At 47.3% G+C, this 22,053-nt stretch overlaps 1 protein-coding gene across 1 annotated transcript in view; it reads left to right on the forward strand.

Annotated features, from left to right (window-relative positions):
- Positions 1 to 20,678: 20,678 nt before the first annotated feature.
- cdh13 (cadherin 13, H-cadherin (heart)) overlaps positions 20,679 to 22,053 on the forward strand; it is an 89,732-nt gene continuing 88,357 nt past the window's right edge. The window contains exon 1 of the mRNA XM_030367290.1: positions 20,679 to 20,825. Coding sequence (XP_030223150.1) covers positions 20,775 to 20,825 — 51 coding nt within the window. The 5' untranslated portion in view covers positions 20,679 to 20,774. The remainder of the gene's footprint in view (positions 20,826 to 22,053) is intronic.

Consider the following 22,053-nt stretch of genomic DNA (forward strand, 5'->3'; position numbering starts at 1 on the left):
CACCCTCTCTCAGACACGCAAGACCACACGCGACCACACACACACGCCCACACACAAGCACACACACAGAAACACACACACACCCACAAACATGAAACATACACACACACATACATACACACACACACTCACACACACACGCCCACAAAGCTGGGGTTCTCTAGAGTCTGACCTCATCTCTCGCCGGGGTTTTCTCCCCAAAACAAAACAATCGATAGATCGCAACAAACCATCCATCCAAGGATCGATTGGATATACTAATTGTTTGATCACAGCGAAAGGTTTTTAGTCATTACACTGGATTACCCCGTCTCTCTCTCTCTCTCTCTCTCTCTCTCTCTCTCTCTCTCTCTCTCTCTCTCTCTCTCTCTCTCTCTCTCTCCCCCTCTCTCTCTCTCATTAGAAGTGTGATTCACCCGCCAACTGTGTGTTACTGTGTGTGCGTCTATGTGTGTGTTTGTCTGTTTGTGTGTGCATGTTTGTGGGCACGTGTGTGTGGCAGGGGTAGAGCGAGAGAAAGCAAAATACTAGAGAAAGTACACAGGCTAAATATAATTACTAGAGAAATTACACAGGCTAGATATAAATACTAGAGAAAGTACACAGGCTAAATATAATTACTAGAGAGAGTACACATGCTAAGTAGTTTGCTCGTGGCCATATGGTGATCAGCTGGTATCAGACAGATAAAGGTCGTTAGGACCGGGTCAAAGGGGGTGGCGTCAGCCAGCAGGCGGCCGCTGAAACAATGGAGTCCATGTAGTCAGGGGCCGTTGGAGAGTGCGACGCGGCGGGGCGTTAGACAGCCTCACGCCGCGCCCCCGTGCCCGGAGGCTGACAGAGGAGGCACCGAGTCCGATGGAGGAAGAGGCCTGGAGGCTGACAGCGGAGGCACAGAGTCCCATGCATTAACCCCTTCATGGGAGATCAGTTAACCATGGTGTCCCCCAGGGGTCTGTCCTCGGTCCCCTTCTCTTCACTATCTATATGCTCCGTCTAGGCCAAATCATCCGTAACCATGGACTCAACATTCATTGCTATGCGGATGACGCTCAAATGTACATCAGCACCAACCCCTCTTCTCAGCTCCGTCCCATTCAACTCAACAACTAACAGGAAATTAAAACTTGGATGACCTCAAACCTCCTGAAATCAACAACAGCAAAACAGAGCTCATGGTGTTGTCCCCAGCACCACTGCTTAAGAAGGTTGGAGATCTTGCCATGGTCACAGATGGCTGTTCCACCATCACCAGAAGTGCAGAACCTGGGCGTTATTCTGGGCTCCAGCCTCACACTCCGCCTTCTTCCACCTATGCAACGTTTCAAGACTCCGGCCCTCACTTTCCGACTCAGTAACCGAGATCCTCATTCACTCTTTCATCACATCCCGTCTGGACTACTGCAGTGGTGTCCTGTCTGGGCTACCCAGCAAGGCCCATGACAGATTGTAGTATGTCCACAATTCAGCACCCAGTTTACTAACCCACACCAAGCCCTGGGAGCACATCACCCCCATTCTCAAGAAACCCAACTGGCTCCCGGTCAAACAACGCATCACATTCAAGATCCTCCTCCTCGCCTATAAATCAGTCCACTCACTTGCACCCAAGCACATCAACGATCTCCTCCAACCCTACTTCCAGTCACGGTCCCTGCGCTCCTCAGGCAGGGATCTACTCTCCATTCCCCAAACCAGAGTTAATACTTATGGTGATAGGGCCTTCTGTGCAACTGCTCCTACCCTATGGAATAACCCGCCGCTTCACAGCCGTTTGGCCCCTCTCTGACACCGTTCAAAAAGCACCTCAAAACATACCTCTTCTCCTTGACCTACCCTCCTTAACCCTCCCTGCCTCCCCAAACCAACCCTATCCCCACTCTTGTTAAGCGACCTTGGGTACCTTGAAAGGTGCAATACAAATTTAAGTTATTATTATTTATTATTATCAACACGCACAGGATGAAACCTTGGCCCCTGGCTGGTGGCGCCTGGCTGGTGGCCCCTGGCTGGTGGCGCCTGGCTGGTGGCGCCTGGCTGGTGGCCCCTTGCTCTTGGCCCCTGGCTGTTTGGAGTGACTCTTGGATCGGTCTCTTCCGATAGCAGAAGGCCCTTCTTGGAGAATGGCAGAGGATTTAAATCACATTATGAAGAGCAGTTGGATGCAAGATGATCTTCTAAACGTTCTGTTGCTGAAGTCCTGACGCTGTGTGGAGTTCCTACTGCTCTCTAAGCCCCAGGAGGAGAATCGATGCTTCAAGGAGACATAAGTGTTCAGATCCTCATCGTCTGAAAGCCCTGGCTAACGGCTGAGCCCTCGCACATCCCCGGTGTCCCAGTGGGATTTCTCTCTCTCTCTCTCTCTCTCTCTGCCATGCAGGCCACCCCCCCCCCCCCCACACACACTAACCCCCCTCCCCCCCAACCAAACACACACAAACACACACACAAACACACACATGTCCGGTTATAGTTGACCGAAATAATTGCATGTTTTATAAGCTTCTGAATCATTGTGTAATATTTCTCTGTGAATTGTGACCTATCTCTGTACTGTCTAACCCCTACCTGCTCCTTAATGACCTGTCTCTTTACTGTCTAACCCCTACCTGCTCCTTAATGACCTGTCTCTGTACTGTCTAACCCCTACTTGCTCCTTAATACCTGTCTCTGTACTGTCTAACCCCTACCTGCTCCTTAATGACCTGTCTCTGTACTGTCTAAACCCTACCTGCTCCTTAATGACCTGTCTCTGTACTGTCTAACCCCTACCTGCTCCTTACAGTAATGACCTGTCTCTGTACTGTCTAACCCCTTTCTGCTACATTCTAGTTGTTTACATGGTGGTGTCTGTCCTCCTCCCAGCCGGCGCTCTGAGGGACAGACGGCGCTCCAGGGACAGATGTTCTGAACACTGAGGAGGAATGCGGCCGGTTGGCCGTACAGTACGACAGATGACTGCTCTTTGTTGAGGGTTTACTGCTTGTCCACAGAGAGCCGAGTCAGGGCAGACAGACAGACGGACAAAGCAAAGCCAGCCCCCCCCGCCCCGCTGGTCCCCCCCCCCCCCCAGCCTCTAGGCCTCTTTACCGCTAATCCGGCGGCCCCCAGCCGGACGGCCCCCTCCAGTCTCCTAGGGGGGCATTAGGGAGCAGATGAAGGGGGGGGGGGGACAGGGCTGGGGTCACCCTGGGAGCGGATGTTGATCCCTGACATCCAGTCAGCCGGGCGACGCGAGAGAGGCCCACCCCTAGGAGGCCCGCCCCCCAGGAGCCCCTCCCCCCGGGAGCCCCGCCCCCCAGGAGGTCCGCCCCCCCAGGAGGTCCGCCCCTAAGTCCCCTCAACTACAAGTCAGAGGAATCCCTCTGGTATCTGGGAGAGGGAGACATGCGGACAGCCTGACCCTCTGACCGGAGAAGGAGGGAGTTCCAGAATGATCTCCTACTGCCTCTCTTAAAACACAAACATCTCATCATGGAGACCGCTGATTGGCTGCCACCCAGCTGAAATAGAAGAAGGTTGATATAGACATCATAAGGCCTTCATCATCTCTTCTTGAGCAAAACCCGACCCTTGAGTTCATTATCCCACTCCTCACATCTCAGATGTTTTAATTTACAGTCGACTCTACAGTAGACTCTACAGTAGACTATCTACAGTAGACTACTCTACAATAGACAATCTACAGTAGACTACTCTACAATAGACTATCTACAGTAGACTATCTACAGTAGACTATCTACAGTAGACTACTCTACAATAGACTATCTACAGTATACTATCTACAATAGACTATCTACAGTAGTCTCTACAGTAGACTATCTACAGTAGACCATCTACAGTAGACTATCTACAGTAGACTATCTACAGTAGTCTCTACAGTAGACTATCTACAGTAGACCATCTACAGTAGACCATCTACAGTAGACTATCTACAGTAGACTATCTACAGTAGACTATCTACAGTAGACTATACAGTAGACCATCTACAGTAGTCTCTACAGTAGACTATCTACAGTAGTCTCTACAGTAGACTATCTATAGTAGACTAGCTACAGTAGTCTCTACAGTAGACTATCTACAGTAGTCTCTACAGTAGACTATCTATAGTAGACTAGCTACAGTAGACTCTACAGTAGACTATCTACAGTAGTCTCAAGAGTAGACTATCTATAGTAGACTATCTACAGTAAACTATATACAGTAAGCTATCTACAGTAGACTATCTACAGTACAATCTACAAGAGAGGAGTAGGAGGGAGGAGGGGGCGGGACGATACAGCTGATCATGAGGAACTTCCTGTCTGGGTGGAGTTGTTGTTGTATTATAGTGTGTGTGGTATAGTGTGTATTAGTGTTTTTAATAGTGTGTTAGTGTTAGTTATACTGTCATTATAAAGTGTGTTGTGTGTGTAGTATAAAGTGTGTTGTAATGTGTAGTATAAAGAGTGTTGTAGTGTGTGTTATATTGTGTGGTATAAATTGTGTTGTAGTAAGTATTAAAGTGTGTGTTGTTGGGGGTCCAGGCTGTGTGCAGTGTGTGTTGTTGGGGGTCCAGGCTGTGTGTAGTGTGTGTTGTTGGGGTTCAGGCTGGAGGGAGGGGGGTCAGAACATCAAAGTCCCACGGCCGTGTCCAGCAGCACTTATCAGGGGGTCTCAGGTAGCCCCCCCTGCTGTCACCCAGGTCAGGGTCGCGACCTGAAGCCCCGGGTCAAGTGTCTGGGGGGCCGGGGCCGACCCGCCGGGCCCCCGCCGGGAACAGGGACGGACAGATGGCCCCAGGAAACCGGAACCGGTGGGACGACGGGGAGCGACAGAGACACTGCCCAACTGTCGCACAGAGACCACACACACGCCCTACACCCTCCTCCTCCTGCTCCTCCCCTCCTCCTCCACCCTAGTCCTCCTCCACCATCCTCCTCCTCCACCATCCTCCTCCTCCACCCTCCTCCTCCTCCCCCTCCTCCCCCTCCTCCTTCTCCCCCACCCTCCTCCTTCACCCTCCTCCTCCTCCACCCTCCTCCTCCAGCACCCCCCCCCCCCGAACACTGGTTCCCCAGGCTCTTCAGAGGGCAGGAAGTCGGCCCAGATGGACTAGGAACAGGAAGTCTGCAGGAAGCAACCCCATCTGGGCTAGCTCTATTAGCGTGTTAGCCTGTTAGCTCGGTGTTGGTGAAACCTCATCCATCGCCACAGTAGCTCAGAGGATTGGTGCGTGGTGACGGAGCAGGTCGGGGTGAGCGGGCAGCTCCACCTCCCAGGACAACGAAAGCCACACAAGGAGGTTGCCATGACACATGGCAGGTTATACTGGTTCTACAGACTAAAGAACTCAATACATTTATAAATCTCTCGACCAACCTCATCACCTCATCACTGCTGTAGACGGTGACATCGTTTAGAAGCACCTTCTGGAACCTTCGGGGCCACGGTTTCTTCTGTGTAGTTGGGAAGGGAGGGGGTATTCAGTTGGTTGCAATCTGCAGCCTCACCACTAGATGCCACTGAATCTTACAGACTGCACCTTTAAGCTTCTACTATTATTTCTTTAACAAATATGCCACACAAGACTAATAGCCCAAAAAAATCTGTATCTCATGCACCATTCTGTATCTGCACCATTCTATATTTCATGCACCATTCTGTTCCCTCAAGCACCATTCTGTATCTCATGCACCATTCTGTATCTTATGCACCATTCTGTATCTAGTACACCATTCTGAACGCTGGCATTTAGCAAAATTAGTTCTCAGAAGTTGTAGCTAAACATGTTCTTCTGTATTGGAGCCCAGTATAAAAAGTGAAATTGTTAAAGATTTGTGTCAAAACTAGACTGGCAGGAAGAAGATAAAAACTAAAACAGACGCAAGCTGACGTATGGATGACTTTCCACTTTACTAAAACATTATGACTAAAGATTCGTATTCAATCAATAGAGCATACCAAACGGATGGGAGGATTTGGGACTGCAAACCCCACATTTGTGTCTTCGTCAACCTTTCATTTGTTTGTTGACTCCTCCACGCTGCCGTGTGTGTGCACGGCTATCAGTTGTGTAACCGTTATAAAAAAGGCATGCTACCACAAAAAAAAAACATAACCACAGAGCCTCAAGTTCTTAGAAACGCTTTAAGGAGAACCAACGACCAGACGCAGGGGGCAGGGCGTAGGATAGAGTAGCGTAGCATTGTGTAGCGTAGCATAGTGTAGCGTATCTCGGTGGGTTTGCACTGCGCCGCTTGCTAGCATCGAACCAGACACTTTCAGATGAAAAGGTCATCTTCAGTCACAATTGACTGCTATGGATTATGAATTGTAGTCTCAATCTAGGCCTAACATAGGCCTACTTATTATTGTACACAAAAGGTCTGTGTCTGAATATGTTTTTAATAAATTATTATTTACTATTTTTAGAATAATCATTGATGACAGAATTCCGGAACAATAGAAACAGGTGTTTTATGAATGGACTGGTTGGTTTTTACTATTAGAAACATTAAGTCATGTGTTTGATATTATTCAATCAATATAAGAGTATGAAAGATGCTAATCTTGAAGATCTCATCTTAATCTTCGGTTCAGTCACTGTCAATCGAGAAGACGTTTACCAATTCAACTGCGATGCCAACTCCATGAAATGTGTTCCACCCTTAGTTTAAGTTTTTTTATTCTGTGTGGTTTTAGAAACATCAGATGAAACACCAACTACAACAAAGACAGAAGGTGGGTGCAGCCCCACCCAAAGCCCGCTGGAGGTGGCGTTCGTGTTCACCCACAAACGTACACACCCACACATATATTCACACACACGTACCCACAATAGTTCACACAAAAACACACACACGCACAGGCGCAGACACACACACACACACACACACACACACGCACACACGCACACACGCACACACATACACACATACACAAACACAAACAAACACACACACACACACACACACACACACACACACACACACACACACACACACACACACACACACACACACACACACACACACACACACACACACACAAACTCACACACTGTAAGCAGATGGATTAAGGGAAACACAGAGTTAGTGTCCCAAGGACCAGAAGCTTCCAGCGCGCATCAGGGGTAGGAGGACAGCAGAGGACAGTTGAGGACAGAAGAGGACAGTAGAGGACAGTAAAATAGAGGACCGTAGAGGACAGTAGAATAGAGGACAGTAGAGGACAGTTGAGGACAGTAGAGGACAGTAGAGGACAGTAGAATAGAGGACAGTAGAGGACAGTAGAATACAGTAGAGGACAGTAGAGGACAGAGGACAGTAGAATAGAGGACAGTTGAGTGGAGTAGAGGTCAGTAGAGTTAAGTACACTGGCCAGGATTCATTCCTGAACCTTAAGAAACAACAAAGTATCGGCAGGAGGAGATAGAAACTAGTGGATCATTCCTCATTACCATGGCTCATCTCCCTCCCTCCCTCCCTCCCTCCCTCCCTCCCTCCCTCTCCTCCCTCACCCCCCTCTTTCCCCGCCCTCCCCTCCTCCCTCCCTCCCTCCCCTTGAGGTTTTGTTTTAATTGTAAAGCAGTTTACAGTACAGCCTCCTCCTCTTCCTCTTCTGGGTCCATTCATCCCCCCCCCCAACCCCCACCCTCAGGAATGCCTTTCTTCCACACAGAGAGAGAGAGAGAGAGAGAGAGAGAGAGAGAGAGAGAGAGAGAGAGAGAGAGAGAGAGAGAGAGAGAGAGAGAGAGAGAGAGAGAGAGAGAGAGAGAGAGAGAGAGAGAGAGAGAGAGAGAGGTGTGTATGCAAAGCAGGCTGCAGATGCTGTCCGAGGGGACGGGGAACGGGGGGGAGGAAAGGGGGGGACACAAGGAGCCTGTCGCCTCTCCCCCTCCCCATCATTCCTTCACCCCTCCTACCCCCCGCAGACCCCAAACACCACCAGCCGTACCGCCTCACTGCCTCCACCCTCAGCTTCCACCTCCCTACCTCTATGTGTGTTTGTGTGTATGCGTGTGTGTGTGTGTGTGTGTGTGTGTGTGTGTGAGAGTCGTGTGTGTGTGTGTGTGTGTGTGTGTGTGTGTGTGTGAGAGAGAGACAGCTGTTAGAGAGGGAGGGAGAGAGAGAGAGGGAGGGACAGACGATAGAGAGAGGGGTGATAGAGAGACCTTGACCCAGCAGTACTGTATACACAGCTAAGTGGAACTAATCAGAGGGGTTTCACTGTCAGAGGAACAGGGATCTGCATGCATTAAAGCATTGGACTATTCAGGAGTGTGTGTGTGTGTGTGTGTCTGTGTGTGTGTGTGTGTGTGTGTGTGTGTGTGTGTGTCTGTGTGTTTGTGTGTGTGCGTGCGTATGTGTCTGTGTGTGTGTGTGTGTGATTGACTACACTGACAAATAACCAATCAGTGATCGATTACACAGACTGAATCAGTGATCGACTACACAGACTGAATCAGTGATCGACTACACAGACTGAATCAGTGATTGACTACACAGACTGAATGAGAGATCGACTACACAGACTGAATGAGAAATCGACTACACAGACTGAATCAGTGGTCGACCTCAAACACTTCATCAGAGATTGACTGGTGGACCTTAATTGGTGATCGACTCCTCTGGCCTGATCTCCACGAGCTCTGCTGGAATCTGAGGCCTGGCAGACCATGAAGACCTGAGGACCACCACAACCACGAGGCTCCACACACACACACACACACACACACACACACGCACGCACGCACGCACGCACGCACGCGCGCGCGCGCGCGCACACACACACACACACACGCACACACACACACACACACACACACACACACACACACACACACACACACACACACACACACACACACACACACACACACAAACACACACTCCTACTCTCTCCGGGAGGTGGTGCTGATGAAGACGGGTGGACAAATAGACTAAAGTGGATCAATAAAACTCAACAAAGAGAAACAAGAGCTGGAAGAGCCATTCCACAGCCTGATCAGAAACCTCCAATCATACATTAATACTTATTCTTATATTATTACTCATTAATACATTAATACTTATTCTTGCATTATTACCGATTAATACATTAATACTTATTCTTGTATTATTACTCATTAATACATTGATACTTATTCAAATATCAATACTCACTAATAAAAACATACTATTCATATCGGAATATAAACTCATTAATACATTAATACTTATCTTAATAATATCTTCATACTCATAAATACATTAATACTTTATTCATACCTTTATATATACTCATTGATACATTAATACTTATTTATATCATAATATATTCTCATGAATACATTAAAACGTATCTTATTCATATCTTAATATTTTCTCATTAATACATTAATGCTTATTTTATTCATATCTTAATATATACTCATTAATACATTAATACTCATCTTATTCAGATCTTCTGTGTGGTTTTTACTCATTCACACATTAATACTTATTTATATCATATTATAGACTCATTAATACATTAAAACACATCTTATTCATATCTTAATATATACTCATTAATGCATGAATACTTATCTTATTCATATCTAAATATACAGATTAATACATTAATACTCATCTTATTTATATCTTATATTTATTTGTTAATGCATTCATTTATTTAACAATACCCTTTTAGGGGAACTAGTATTCAAATGGGACATGGTAGTTTGTGTCTCATTATTGTTAACTAGAAGTAACTAAAGCAGCTTGTTACTAGATAGTGACTTTTGGTTGAGTTGACTTGTAATTAGTCCACCAGCCATTGGTGAACAGGTAAGTCAAAGTAACTACAGTGACCAATCAGTAGTAACTAGTGGACTGTAGTTAGCTGGTTCAGGCTGACTAGTGATTTGTAGTGAACAGTAACTGTTTTAAAGTGCATCAGCTGGGAGCAGGGTGTGTGTGTGCGTGTGTGTGTGTGTGTGTGTGTGTGTGTGTGTGTGTGTGTGTGTGTGTGTGTGTGTGTGTGTGTGTGTGTGTGTGTGTGTGTGTCATAACACAGACATTTTCCATTCTGTCACCAAGCACAGGAGTAACTAGTGTATTGAGCGCTGCTTGGATAGCTGCTAGCATAGCGAGTAGATTCTACAATAGCCAGCAGCATCTAAAGTAGGGTTTAACTTCTAGCTGCTAGAGAGCAGGCTCTGGCATTGGGAGTTAGTGTAGCAGATAACTTGTTAGCTAGTGTCACAAGTAGCTCCTAGCCCAGTGACTAGCATAGTACCAGCTAAGCATGTAGCAGTGTGTGTAGTGAAGCCACGGCTACATGACATGACCTCAGGCTGCTGGCAGAGCGAGATCTGGAGACACAAAGACCAGAGCTGTTCTGGAGTCTCTCTCTCTCTCTCTCTCTCTCTCTCTCTCTCTCTCTCTCTCTCTCTCTCTCTCTCTCTCTCTCTCTCTCTCTCTCTCTCTCTCTCTCTCTCTCTCTCTCTCTCTCTCTCTCTCTCTCTCTCTCTCTCTCTCTCTCTCTCTCTCTCTCTCTCTCTCTCTCTCTCTCTCTCTCTCTCTCATGACCTTTGTGCTACTTAGCGCTAGTGAGTGTTAAAAGAGCTAGCTGGCGATAGCTACAGGTTACGTCACGGTACAGTACAGGATGACGTCACTGGCTGAAAGGAGGCTAAGAGCTAAACATGCTAACACGGGCTACCATGTCACACCAGGTTGTGTGTGTGTGTGTGTGTGTGTGTGTGTGTGTGTGTGTGTGTGTGTGTGTGTGTGTGTGTGTGTGTGTGTGCGCTTGAGTCAACCATTTCTTAGATGTACTTTGTTATAATTTAACACTCAAACCTAATGGTATGTTCAAGACATTTCACGAAGGACCGCCCCCTTTTGGTCGCTCCTACTCGGGATGCTGAGAGTCCACCGAGTTCAGTGAGGCTGACCGTACGGCTACACAAACAAAGATGGCTGCATCCGTAACAAGATGTATCTTCTTTTTATTTGTACCACGTTGGTATTTTAATGTCGATGAATTTTAAATGCTCTTACACACTTGACTACCTTGCTGCTTTAATCCGGTGAGATAGCTAACAATAACCCACATGCCCACAAAGACAAACAGGAACGCTAAAAGTGCTACAATCCAGGAAGTGACGTCACAAGAGCAACTCATGCGGGTGGTGTACGATGCATCTGGAACACAGAAAGTGCCCTCAGACATGAGACCACGTGTCCCGAATGACACGGAAGGTATGGCGTCATAACTCACCATCACACGTCTTTAGCAGCACCAGCACCCCCTGGTGGACACACTCATCTATATAGTTATATATTTATAAAGTTATAAAGTTATAGTTTTATCGTTAGTCATATAGTTAAAGTTATATCGTTTTAGTAATAGAGTTATGTAGTTATAAAATTATAGTTATAGTTACATAGTTATAGTTATAAAGTCATAGTTATATAGTTAGTTATAAAGTTATAGTTATACATAGTGATATTTATAATTATTTAACTATTACTATATAACTATAACTTCATAACTTAGAAAGTTATAGTTATGATTTTGTAGTGAGTTTTATAGTTATAGTTATAAAGTTATAGTTATATTGTTATAAAGTTATACTTATAGTTATATAGTTATAATGTTATAGCTATATAATTAGTCATATAGTTATAGTTATATAAATAGGTATATATTCATAGTTATATATAATATTATAACTATATTATTATAATTATTTAACTATAACTTTTAAACTTATTAAGTTATAGTTATAATTATATAGTGAGTTATTTAGTTATAGTTATAATGTTATAGATATATAATAAGTTATATAGTTATCGTTATACAGTTATTAAGTTGTAGTTATATAGTTAGTTATAGAGATATATATTGTTTGTTTTATAGTTATAGTATAGTTATAGTTATACAGTTAGTTATAAATGTATAGTTATAAAGTTAGTTAAAGTTATAGTTATATAGTTAGTTATATAGTTATAGTTATATAGTTAGCTATATCGATATATAATTAGTTATATAGTTATACTTATATAGTTATAGTATAGAGTTATAATTAAATAGTTAGTTATACTTATATAGTTAGTTATATAGTTATAGTTAGTTATATAGTTATAGTGTTATAGTTATAGATATATAGTTAGTTATATAGTTATAGTTAGTTATATAGTTATAGTGTTATAGTTATAGATATATAGTTAGTTATATAGTTATAGTGTTATAGTTAGTTCTATAGTTAGAGTTTTAAAGTTATAGTTCTATAGTTATATATTGTAGTTATATAGTTAGTTATATAGTTATAGTTATATAGTTAGTTATATAGTTATTGTTATAGAGTTATAGTTAGTTAGTTCCCACAGTGGCCACCAGTGTGTGATCTGAACTGATCTGACCGCTGATGATTCTTTGGTTTTACTGCCATCTAACGGCAAACTGATGAAACAGCAACGACCAGGGTGAAATTTGAGTCAGTGAGTGATTGTTTAGGGACAATCAAAGGAAGCAATCAATATTGGAGCAGCTACAAAGACAGACAGAGTAGACTATAGAGTAGCTATAGGAGGACACACACACACACGCACGCACGCACGCACACACGCACGCACACACACACGCACGCACGCACACACACACACCCCCGTAACATATATTCTATTGCTGCAGGACGGGCAGAGAGGAGCAGGCTTCATGTCACTGGGCAGAAGACCGCCCGGTCTCAGCATGGGGATGCATGTGCCTGTGAGGAGGGTTCAGGATGCGTGTGCGTGTGTAAGGAGATGTCAGGATGCGTGTGTTAGGAGGTGTCAGGATGCGTGTGCGTATGTTAGGAGGTGTCAGGGTGCGTGTGTTAGGAGGTGTCAGGATGTGTGTGCGTGTGTTAGGACTAGGAGGTGTCAGGATGCGTGTGCGTGTGTTAGGAGGTGTCAGGGTGCGTGTGTTAGGAGGTGTCAGGATGCGGGTGCGTGTGTTAGGAGATGTCAGGATGCGTGTGTGTGTTAGGAGGTATCAGTCAGGAGCGGGTCCATCGTGTCAAGCTGTGGGTCGAGAGCCTAACTGGGTCACAGCAGGGCCAAAGTGGCAGCACTATTTACATATGAATATATGTGTTGGAGCCATTTGATTTAAAGCACTATAAGCGTCCCACTATTGTTGTTTTGAGCAATGACGCAATCACTGCGTGGCCCGTGCCATAATAAGTAACCAAAAATTATTTGAAGCAAATAAGCGACGCTGTTTTTGATTTGTTTATTTGGTTTTGAACTGATCATTTTGGATGCATGCATCGATTTTGAGTGTTACTTTAAAATTGGACTCCTATTGGTCAGTTTTCTGCTTTGGAAGAGGAGGACTCCTATTTGTCTTAAACAACGTTTCTGAAAAGAGATGAAAAAAGTGATTGGAGCTGGCATGAAAAGCATCAGCCAGGAGGCAGATAATAAACTGAAATGTGTGTGTGTGCGTGCGTGTGTGTGTGTGTGTGTGTCCTGAAGGCTCAGCTCTCTCTCTTAGAGGAGGGAGGTGATATGTTGTGCATATGTATGCTACAAGCCCGCTAGCAACATCCTCTGCCAGTGTAAGCATAATGTAGCATGTGGCCTCTGGTTCATGAAAGCATGAGGATTTGACTTTAACTGCCTGGAACAGGCTCGTTTGGGGAACAGAACGATCCGTTGTTTAGAGGCTGCTTGGATCCTCCACATTGATGAGCGGGGCGTCGATCCCGGAGTCCGCCAGGAGATGGAGCCAGAGGCCAGGGGGAGCCGCAAGGCGGGCGCGCGACGTCACCGCCAGGGGGAGATTCAGTCTGGGGCAGCGATTAAAGTTTGTTATACTGCTTGAATTATTTAATGATCTTTGAGGAACAAAATGTTGGTGGGGGACGAACCATTGTGGAGAGAGAGAGAGAGAGAGAGAGAGAGAGAGAGAGAGAGAGAGAGAGAGAGAGAGAAAGAGAAACAGACAAGAGAGACAGACAGAGAGACAGACAGGCAGACAGACAGACAGACAGGCAAACAGTCAGATGGGGGGAGAGGGTTCTCAGGGAGAGGGTTCTGCTGGGAGAGGGTTCTGCTGGGAGAGGGTTCTACTGGGAGTGTTCTCAGGGAGAGGGTTCTGCTGGGAGAGGGTTCTCAGGGAGAGGGTTATACTGGGAGAGGGTTCTACTGGGAGATGGTTCTCAAGGAGAGGGTTCTATTGGGAGACGGTTCTCCTGAGAGAGGAACCATTCAGCGCCGACGTTGAGCCTCAACCCAACCGACCGTTTAAGAACACAGAGCCGACTCAACGCGCTGACGGTGGTGGAAATGGGGCTCAAACTGTGCCGAGATGAAAATAAGGATTCTTCAGGGCTCATGAGCAGCAGGGGGATCTGAACACAAGGATTTACCTCAACAAAGCCTTCCTGCTCTGCCTACTCGCACAATGCTGGGTTCCTCACCTGTCCAGCTCTGGGTTATATATCGAGCGGTTTGTTGGTGGTGTTGTTCTGTGTTATTTATCGAGCGGTTTGTAGTGTTGTTTTGTGTTATATATAGAGCGGTTTGTAGTGTTGTTTTGTGTTATATATAGAGCGGTTTGTAGTGTTGTTTTGTGTTATATATAGAGCGGTTTGTTGGTGTTGTTTTGTGTTATATATAGAGCGGTTTGTAGGGTTGTTTTGTGTTATATATAGAGTGGTTTGTTGGTGTTGTAGTTCTGTGTTATTTATCGAGCGGTTGGTAGTGTTGTTTTGTGTTATGTATAGAGCGGTATGTTGGTGCTGTTGTTTTGTGTTATATATATAGAGCGGTATGTTGGTGGTGTTTTGTGTTATATATAGAGCTGCTTTTTAGTGTTGTTTTGTGTTATATATAGAGCGGTTTGTTGGTGTTGTTTTGTGTTATATATAGAGCGGTTTGTAGTGTTGTTTGGTGTTATATATAGAGCGGTTTGTAGTGTTGTTTTGTGTTATATATAGAGCGGTTTGTTGGTGTTGTTGTTTTGTGTTATATATAGAGCGGTTTGTAGTGTTGTTTTGTGTTATATATAGAGCGGTTTGTTGGTGGTGTTGTTTTTTGTTATATATAGAGTGGTTTGTACTGGTGTTGTTTTGTGTTATATATAGAGCGGTTTGTAGTGTTGTTTTGTGTTATGTATAGAGCGGTTTGTTGGTGCTGTTGTTTTGTGTTATATATAGAGTGGTTTGTAATGGTGTTGTTTTGTGTTATATATAGCGCAGTTTGTAGTGCTGTTGTTTTGTGTTATATATAGAGCCGTTTATAGTGGTGGTTTGGAGTGGTGTTGTTTTCTGTTATATATAGAGCGATCAGTAGTCTCCTCTTTCCATTGAGGCATCAGCATGTCAATCAAGGGACGGTATCACCACTCAGGAGGTCAGGACCTCTAAAACCACTACAGAGTAACACATTCTTACATTTGAAGGGTTTAAATGTACCTTATATTGAATTACCTTTGAATAGGTAACTTTAAAGTGACAAACCACAGGAAGTAATAACAGAACCATCACCTTCTGGACATCTTTTCAGATGAATGAAACAGGGTATTAATATTCATCTCAGAGTCAGGGGGGGAGGGTCTGTTAAATGGGCTGATGGGGGGGGGGGGGGGGGGGGGGGAAGAAGAGAGAGAGAGAGAGAGAGAGAGAGAGAGAGAGAGAGAGAGAGAGAGAGAGAGAGAGAGAGAGAGAGAGAGAGAGAGAGAGAGAGAGAGAGAGAGAGAGAGAGAGAGAGAGAGAGAGAGAGAGAGAGAGAGAGAGACTAAACAGGAAGGTTAACATAACACTGAACATTGTCCTCGGTGTGTTCCGGTAACATACGGTGAACCTCAGTCTGAGCCGTCAGCCTGACGTTGTGTTAATGTAGCGTCTGCTGATCTGGTCCTCACAAGGAAACCTTCTAGATGACCTTACCTCCTGCTGAGTCACTGCACACACACACACACACACACACACACACACACACACACACACACACACACACACACACACACACACACACACACACACACACACACACACACACACACACACACGGTGGCCTCAGCGCCTGGAGTGCAGAGCGAGAGATCAGCCGCCGCTCGTCTTCCTCCAGTCGCTCACCTGTCACATGACTCACTAGCCTGGCACCGCCCACCTACCTACTTCCGCTCAATTTTAATTTCACTTCAGTACTAGGTCTGGGTCTGCTTCATATGAATGCGTTCCTTGGAGCCAGATTTCTGGCGGTCCAATCAGCGATCAGAGGGAGTGGCCTAGAACGATGATGTCTAGGTCGCGCGCCAGTTTCAGTTGTAGTCAGAGGAAGACAATGGAGATGGATACGAGAGAAGCTATTCGGTCTGTTGTGGGATCGCTGCCGAAAATCGATCAATTAAAGCCGGAGCACGAACAAGCTTTGCTGAGTTTTGTTGGTGGCCATGACGTTGTGGCGCTTCTCCCCACCGGGTTCGGTAAAAGTTTGTGTACAGCCTGTGTTTGTGCACAGCCGGCCGCAACGTAGTTTCCGGCCGGTCCCGTCGCATGACATACGTCACGTCCAAACGCTATGCGATTGGTTATGGCAGATCCAGAGTGGCACTGGGCAGATCCAATCATTTTAAAACTTCTACAGACACCCGCCTTCAAGTGAGTGAACGTTTGTCAATTGAGCAGTTCCACACCTTCTGTACAAATGAAATGAAGCACGATGGTCTGGTAGGACCAGGCTAATGACTCACAGCTCCTTGTTGAAAACGCAATCACCTCCTCCACCAGCTCCTCCTCCTCCTCCTCAACCCCCTCCTCCTCCTCCTCCTCAACCCCCTCCTCCTCCTCAACCCCCTCCTCCTCCTCCTCCTCAACCCCCTCCTCAACCCCCTCCTCCTCCTCCTCCTCAACCCCCTCCTCCTCCTCCTCAACCCCCTCCTCCTCCTCCTCCTCCTCCTCAACCCCCTCCTCCTCCTCAACCCCCTCCTCCTCCACCAACTCCTCCTCCACCACCTCCAACAGCTCCTCCTCCTCCATCAGCTCCTCCTCCTCCATCAGCTGCTCATCCCCCTCCTCCACCAGCTCCTCCTCCACCCCCTCAACCTCCTCCATCAGCTCCATCAGCTCCACCTCCTCCAGCTCCTCCTCCTCCACCAGCTCCTCCTCTACCTCCTCCTCCTCCAGCTCCTCCTCCTCCTTTTCCTCCTCCAGCTCCTCCTCCACCTCCTCCACCTCCTCCAGCTCCTCCAGCTCCTCCCTCTCCTATTAAATTGTTTTCAGTCAGTGCACAAGAACACTGACCTACTTCATCACAGGGAACCCAACGCACGTGTTTACGTGCAGACGTGCACACATGCACGTGTTCACGTGCACACGCACACACGTGTACCGTGCTCACGCGCGCTCACGTGCACACACCCACATGCTCCCGTGCACACTCACCCGTGCACCGTGCTCACGTGCACAAACGCACCCGTTCACACGCGCACACTCACACACGTGCACCGTGCTCACGCGCACCCGTGCACCCGTGCACACGTGCACCGTGCTCACCCGCACCGTGCTCAACATGACCTTCCGTCCTTGTGTGTGGAGTCGTTTCATTAAGACGTTGAATAGATGTTTCTGAAAAGTGAGGAAGAAAAGCCCAAAGACTTAGCATTCTTCCTCTGCTCCCCCCTGAAGGCTGCTGCTCTGGTGATTGTGTTCACCGTGTCGCTGGCAACAGTGAGAGTGAGAGGCACTCTGCCTTGTGATAGGAATCACAGCGAACAGAGAGTGAGAAGCACTCTCATGTGATAGGAATCACAAGAGCTCAGCTGACTAATGTTGACATTACGCACAACAACGCACAACACAACCTGCCAGGTGGGCACTCATTGTGCCACTTGCGCACGCACCTACACACACATTATGGCCTGGCAGCAACACCATGGCCCACACGATGTTGACCACAGAGTGATCTGTATAACACACACACACACACACACACACACACACACACACACACACACACACACACACACACACACACACACACACACACACACACACACACACACACACACACACACACACACACACACACACACACACCATTTTAATGAGCGCGCCTAACATTAACCATTGGTCACCTCAAAGGCTTCCAGTTCAATAGATTCTGTTAAACCACATTCTATCACTAGATTATGACGGAGCATTAAACAGTTTTATGACTGCTACAACCGACCCCGTCTGAACCCTCTGAATGTAACATCCATCAACACAGGTATCGCCAAGACAATGAAATGGAAATCTTTGATATCACAGCTTAAATAAACGATGAAGAAATGTTGCCAGGTAAGAAAAAGCCGACATATGGTGGTTCCCGACTGCTCTGTGGTTCACAGCTGGGACGATATCTTCATTAAACATACGCTGCCTTCCTGTCAGATTATTGGGTAATTAGCAGACCCCTCATGTCATGAAGAGCAGAGAGCAGTCAGCCCTGAACCCTCCTGCTCCTGAAGGAGCGCAAAGGTTCATCTAGAACAGAGACAGAAGCAGAGCCTGGATGGACAAAACAACCGCTCACTCATCTCCCTGAAGCTGTTCTCTGGGATGAATTAAGGGGCAACCTCCTAATTATCTTAGTAGTTATCTTAATATGAGACTAACGTCCACTACGGGACCGCCTTCCCCTCTCGTCTCAGACGCCGTGGTGTACACACAACATTTATCACAACACACAACACTTCAACATAATCATGCTGTCACCACGCTGCAATCATTCTTTTCTGAGATGATTCTCCACTCTGCTCTCCCCCATTCAGCCTTCATGAAGCTCGTCTGGGGAGGGTTCTGAATTTTGTCTGGACTCTAAAGGACACACAATTTATGTCTGGACTCACAAAAGGGCACACACTTTATGTCTGGACTCACAAAAGGGCACACACTTTATGTCTGGACTCACTAAAGGACACACTTTATGTCTGGACTCACTAAAGGACACACACACTTTAGGTCTGGACTCACTAAAGGACACACACTTTAGGTCTGGACTCACTAAAGGACACACACTTTAGGTCTGGACTCACTAAAGGACACACACTTTAGGTCTGGACTCACTAAAGGACACACACTTTGTGTCTGGACTCACTAAAGTACACACACTTTGTGCCGGACTACCTAAAGGACACACACTTAAATTACAATGAAATGGGATCTTAAAACCATCAGCCAGACCTTGCTGGTACAGAAAGAGCATCAGCCAAACCAGTTACCTGGAGTCAGTGAGCAGACCAGTGAGTAGACCAGTGAGTCAGTGAGCAGACCAGTGAGTAGACCAGTGAGTCAGTGAGCAGACCACTGAGTAAGTGAGCAGACCAGTGTGTAGACCAGTGAGTAGACCAGTGCTTCATTGAGCAGACCACTGAGTAAGTGAGCAGACCAGTGAGTAGACCAGTGAGTCAGTGAGCAGACCAGTGAGTCAGTGAGCAGACCAGTGTGTAGACCAGTGAGTCAGTGAGCAGACCACTGAGTCAGTGAGCAGACCAGTGAGTCAGTGAGCAGAACAGTAAGGGGAGTCATAGAGACCAGTTACATACCACACAATCCACTCTGATAGTCTCTGGAGAGAGCAGGGTGCCTGCACTCAGAGAGACCCAGATGGTTGTGATGTGATCATAATTATATCTTCAATGAGCGAGTTAACAAAGTGCACTCTCAATTCATAACGGGAGCAAAAACAGTTCAGAAAGATTCATTTTAATGGTTCAATATTCATCGTCTTCAGAGAGATGCTCTCCACATTATCGTCATCTGTACTCACCGCAGTACCAGCGCTGTCACGTCAGAGAACCTCTCCAGAGAACCACTGGTCTGATGCATCCTGGACTTCTGGGTGGTCCTGCTCCCATCAGACCACCTCAGGCCCAGCGATCCTCCCATAATACTAATATTATAATACAAATATCAGAACAGTAAATGATCCTCTCAGGGAAATACTAGAAAGCATAGAACAACTTGATGTCAGCATGAGAATAATGTCAGAGGAAACATTTTCCTGTAGAGAGTATTGTTATTATTAGACCCCCTCTACTGCAGTGTGTTACCCCACCCAGAACCCCCCCCCAGGTGGTTCTCTGCCAGGCAGTCCTCAGGGATCGAGCTGACCCTCCAATGCTCTACTCCTCCACCCAAACAAGTTACGACACTACGCCTCCTACTCCTCCCAACCAAACACTTTACTACACTACGTCTCCTACTCCTCCACCCAAACACTTTACTACACTACGCCTCCTACTCCTCCACCCAAACACGTTACTACACAAAGCCTCCTACACTGAGTCTACATGTCATGGGTCACTTGAACTCGACCTTAACGTTCATCACCAATCCTGGCGTCATCCTCACGCATCCACACATTCGTCCTCGTTCTGACGTCACCTGACCGCTTCCTCTCCGACCGGTGGCGCATCACACGGCCTCTCGTCGCCTGTCCGCTCGCTGTCTAACTTCCACCACCTGCTCGTGAATTATTATTAACCACCTGCGGACCGCACGCGACGCACGTGCAGCTGCACTGTGATTAACATCTTCTCTCCCCCCCTCCCTCTCCCCTCTCCCCCTCCTTCCTCCCCTCCCCCCCTCCCCTCCTCCCTCATCCCCTCGCCCCCTCCCTCTCCCCCTCCCACCCCCCGCCTAACTATTGGTCCCGTGGTATGCTCGCGCGGCCAATGCGCCTCCCCGCCAGACTGCGGTTGGATTCGCGAAGTTCTCCGCGCGCAGTGAAGCTCTCCTCTTCTCGCACGCTTGTGGAGCTATGACCCGCGTGCTGTGAGCTCGAGACATGGACACCGCCGCGCGCCGCAGACTGTCCGCGTGCCTCCTCGTGCTCCAGGTAAGACTGCGCGCCGCGGGGACGTCATGGGGGGTCTCCGTGTCTCCGCTCCACTCCGGTCCCTGGGGGGGGCAGCTAGCGGGACTCCGGTCTCTGTATGGGTCCGCGTGTCTGTGCGTCTCTGTGCGTCTCTTTGCGCGTGTCTGCGTCTCTGTGTCTCTGTGTCTCTGTATGCGTCTCTGTGCGTCTCTGTGGGCATTTTCGCGGGACTGAGTGTAGATCTCAGCCAAGTCTCGCTCTGCCGTCACATTGGTATTCCGCGCGGCTATCGAGACGCTCTTTGGCGCCACTGTGAACCAGTAGGACCAGGTCCTACTGCTGTCCAGGTCCTGTTGTAGACCAGGACCAGTACTGCGTGTGTGTGTGTGTGTGTGCGCGTGTGTGTGTGTGTGTGTGTGTGTGTGTGTGTGTGTGTGTGTGTGTGTGGCCTCCATAAGTTTCTTCCTAACACAACTGTCCGTGTCATCATGTGGTTTAGCGGAGCTCCTGACGTGTGTGTGTGTGTGTGTGTGTGTGTCTGTGTGTGTGTGTGTGTGTGTGTGTCTGGCCTCCATACGTTTCTTCTGAACGCAAGTGTCCGTGTCATCATGTGGTTTAGCGGAGCTCCTGAGCTCTCTGTCAGGAGGGGGTCTCTCTCCGGATGGGTCTCCCTGGAGGGGGGGGGGGAGTCTCCCTGGAGGTCCGGGTGCTCCTGCTCTGGTTCTGCTCTTCAGGTCTTTACGTCGTCAGGGCTGATTACCGCTGGTTACTGCTGGTTACTGCTTGTTACCACTGGGTACCGCTGGTTACTCCTGGTTACCACTCGGTACCACTGGTTAGAGTCAACACATGAGCTTTCACACACCGCCTCTCTCAGCTCGCCGCACCGCTCTCCCCCGCCCAGAACCGTGTTTACTGGCCTTGGGTTCTAACAGAGCTCTGACCTGGAGCCCACAAGCTCTGACCTGGAGCTCTGACCTGGAGCTCTGGAGCTCCGTCCTGGAGCCCTGGAGTTCTGACCTGGAACTCTGACCTGGAACTATCAGGACCAATGCAGAAGCGCACATCTCTCATGCAATCTAACAATAACACAGCTGATAGACCAAGCTCTCCTCTCTCCTCTCCTCCTCTCTCCTCCTCTCCTCCTCTCCTCTCCTCCTCTCTCCTTTCCCCTCCTCCGCCATGTTTTATTCCCCTCATATTAATGTCTGTGGGATCAAGTGAATCGATTTTATGTAGGATCTGAAAT

The sequence above is a fragment of the Gadus morhua genome, chromosome 9, assembly GCF_902167405.1.
Source record: "Gadus morhua chromosome 9, gadMor3.0, whole genome shotgun sequence".
Lineage (NCBI taxonomy): Eukaryota > Metazoa > Chordata > Actinopteri > Gadiformes > Gadidae > Gadus > Gadus morhua.